The sequence below is a fragment of the Chenopodium album genome, chromosome 12 (genome assembly GCF_948465745.1).
Source record: "Chenopodium album chromosome 12, dcCheAlbu1.1, whole genome shotgun sequence".
NCBI classification, from domain to species: domain Eukaryota; kingdom Viridiplantae; phylum Streptophyta; class Magnoliopsida; order Caryophyllales; family Amaranthaceae; genus Chenopodium; species Chenopodium album.
The window spans coordinates 49870998-49874357 of NC_137845.1; the positions used below are offsets into that span (position 1 = coordinate 49870998).

A 3360-nucleotide genomic window follows, 5' to 3' on the forward strand; every position below is an offset into this window, starting at 1 on the left:
GAGCTCAAAACATCCATCATTGTCATGCCTCGATTTTTGGCAATGCGTGCAAAATAATTTCGATTTGTCTTGACGCTCCACACTACCCTTCCCACGCACTAACTGACAGCAAACACATGAGCATATTTTGTTTTCTCCTTCTCGATCTTCCCTTTAGCAATACCTCTTGACTCCTCCTCTTGAAGTAACGCTTGGTAGGCACAATTCAAATCATCAGCCAGTTGTTGTGAGAGAAAATTCATTCTCACCACCGCATATAAGTCATCGTCAATACCAATTAAGAATTGGTGCAAAATCTCCTCTTCTCTGTCTAAGGCAAATTTCCCAGCAACATCACAAGTACAATGACCATACTCGCATCCATGGAGGGGTTTGAGTCGTGTGAGTTCATCAAACAAGGCCATCAATTTAGTGTAGTAGTCCTCAACAATCATGCCCTTAGTTTGTTTGTAATCGGTAATTTTTGCTCAGGTCCATTAGAAACACAATAACGTTTCTCCAAGTAGTCCCAAAGACGTTTCACCTCCTCAAAGTACGGGATTGACGCTGCAACTTTGGAATCCATAGACCGTAATAACCAGGAAACAAGCATCAAATTGACGGTTTCCCAATCAAGTAATTTCTTCTTCTCGGTGGGTTTGGTGATTGTTCCATCAACAAACACAAATTTCCGACGAGATCGCAAAGACAAAGTGATTGCCCTTGACCACGCCAAGTAGTTGTCGCCCTTCAAGATTACGTGTGTAATCAGATTTCCCGGCTGATCACCGGGGCCTAAGTAAAACGGAGAAGAAGGATCAATCTTCCCGTTGTCAGTCATGGTGATTGATCAAGCGTTGATTTTTTATTTTATTTTTTATTTTTTTATTTTTTTTTATTTTTTATTTTTTTTATAGGGTTTTTAGGGTTTTTGCCTGATATCATGTCAAAAATGTGAATCCTTAGTTTGTATTGAGTATAAACAAGATATATATACAACCTAAGCCAAGGGCCTAATCATATCCTGCTAACAAACTAAATACAGTATATATAGACAGGCTTAACAATTCAAGTATGTAAGATCAATGATGTATATACGTGTATACATAGAATGAGATGACTTTGGATGACTTTTTTCTCAACTCTTTTAATTGTGAAACCTTGTTATATTAATTTTTTTGTAATGAAATTTTCTATTATAACTCTATATCAGCAATAATTTATCTATTTAGAATTCCATTTATTAGGGTTAATATTTTGACATTCGTCAATAAAGATCATGCTCATTACTAAAACCTCATTGATCTATTCAAAATCCTTTAACCTAAATTAAAATGTTATATCCATTCGGATATCCTATCCAATAACCAGGTCTGAACTGCATTATTATGATCGATTGATCGATCGATGATCAAAAAATTAATAATTTAGCAACAAGTGGACAGAGAACACGATGCAACAGCATTATTCAACATAATTAAAAAAAAGCAGCCGGGTACGTCGGAGGTTCCATGAATATCACTGGCGAGAGTAGCATGGAGTAACGTAAGATGGACAGAGTGTACGGACGCAACACCCCGAAATTGTAGGGATTCTTCCAAAGATATGCTCCTCCTCTATTAATTCTTCATTTCCCACTTTAGTATTATTATTATTTTGTTATTCTGAATTAAGTTGACAAATCTTATTTTTAAAAATACAAATGTTGAAAAACCTCTTCCCCATAAACATTTCTTTATGAAGTGGAATTTTTTTTTCCACTTTAAATAAAATATCGTTCAATTAAGTTGACAAACTCAATTCTCTCTATCATTTGTTTTGTTAAATAATAGAATTTGACATATTTTACTTTCGTATTCAGTACTTATGTACATGTTTCATCATCAATTAAATTCCCTAGGAAGCCTCTTGTGTTGACTTATGACAGATTCATTATTTGGATACTAGGTTAGCACCCGTGCATCGCAAGGGTTTACCAGTAATTTATCTTTGGATTTTTATAAAAAAAATTTTGAGTTTAAAATGTTCATAAGTTCAATTTTTTTTTTTTTTTTTTTTTTGAAACAATTTATAAGAATTTAATTAACCTCACCTATGTTAACAACTTCTATAAAGACTACAACAACCTAATATTAACATAAATCACCAAAGTAATAGGTACTTATTTTAAATTAATTACCTAAATAATAGCTACTAGCTGTTTAAAATTAATTAGCATTTTATTTCAAAAATAAAAATAATTAGCATTTGAGCGGGAAATCTTTTCATGAAATAGCACCACGTGTACAACATTGAAAAAAGATAATATCAGTAGTTGCTACTTTAGTATTAGTTATAGATTAGAAATGTAGGAAAATACATTTTTTTTTTAATTGACGCATTTTGACTTTTACACTATTTAAAATGTAAACTATGAGTATGAGAAAAAAAAATTGTATTCCTTACAACATCTTTGTTAAGACATGATTTGTAACATCAATAACTTCAATTATATTAAAAAAAAAAAAACATATTACGTACGTATAAAAGCCCTATTTTTGCCTGATCCTCTCGATGCTTTTCTCTGCAATGGCTGGAAAAACCCAACCCCATGCAAAATCCATTGAATAAAGAGATCAATTAACACGTTCTAACAAAAAACCAAAAAGAAAGATCACCCAATACATTTTCAATAAAGGGCCTCTGACTGAGCAGATCGCCCACCACACTCCTCTGGTACCACTGAATCAAGCTTTGAATAACCCAAGAAATGTTCAGTCGACACTGTCATTCAGAGATATGGTTCGAAACACCGAAGTGTAGGGAGACTCTTTTCATCATCTGGATGAGGGGGAAGAAGATGATGTCTCCGATGATGATGAACCTCCATCTGACATGGTGGAGGATCCCAAATGCCCTGTTATTCTGCTTTCGAAAGAGGAAAAGAAGCGCATTCGTAAACCTTGGAAACATACTTGAATCATAAAGATGTATGATAGCAAAATTGGCTATATGTCTCTCATGAAAAGGCTGAAGAAAAAATGGGAACTAACAGGGGGTTTAGTCCTCACTGACATAGGCCATGATTTCTTTATTGCTCGATTCTCAAATTTAGGGGATTATCACCATGTTCTTACTCAAGGTCCATGGTTGCTGGATGATAATTACCTAACTATTCGTAAATGGGTGCCTAATTTCATCCCTGATGACTCTCCAATTCGATTCCTGACTGCATGGGTTAGAATCCCACATCTGGCAGTTGAATATTTTGATCAAGAATTCCTCCAAAAAATTGGGAATAAAATTGGAAAAGTCATTCGCATAGACAATAACACAGCATTGGCTCAACGGGGGCAATTCACAAGGTTGAGTGTTGAACTTGACTTGAGTAAACCTCTGTTA

General features: G+C 34.4%; 1 protein-coding gene across 1 annotated transcript; it reads right to left on the minus strand.

Annotated features, from left to right (window-relative positions):
• Window positions 1-430: 430 nt before the first annotated feature.
• LOC145571270 (uncharacterized) lies at window positions 431-820 on the minus strand. Its single transcript, XM_081630336.1, has one exon. It carries the CDS (start codon window positions 818-820, stop codon window positions 431-433), a length of 390 nt encoding a protein of 129 aa, XP_081486462.1.
• Between the last annotated feature and the right edge of the window lie 2540 nt (window positions 821-3360).

Coding starts and splice junctions, on each gene's coding strand:
- LOC145571270 (XM_081630336.1), bottom strand. CDS start 820: ATGACTGACAACGGGAAGATTGATCCTTCTTCTCCGTTTTACTTAGGC.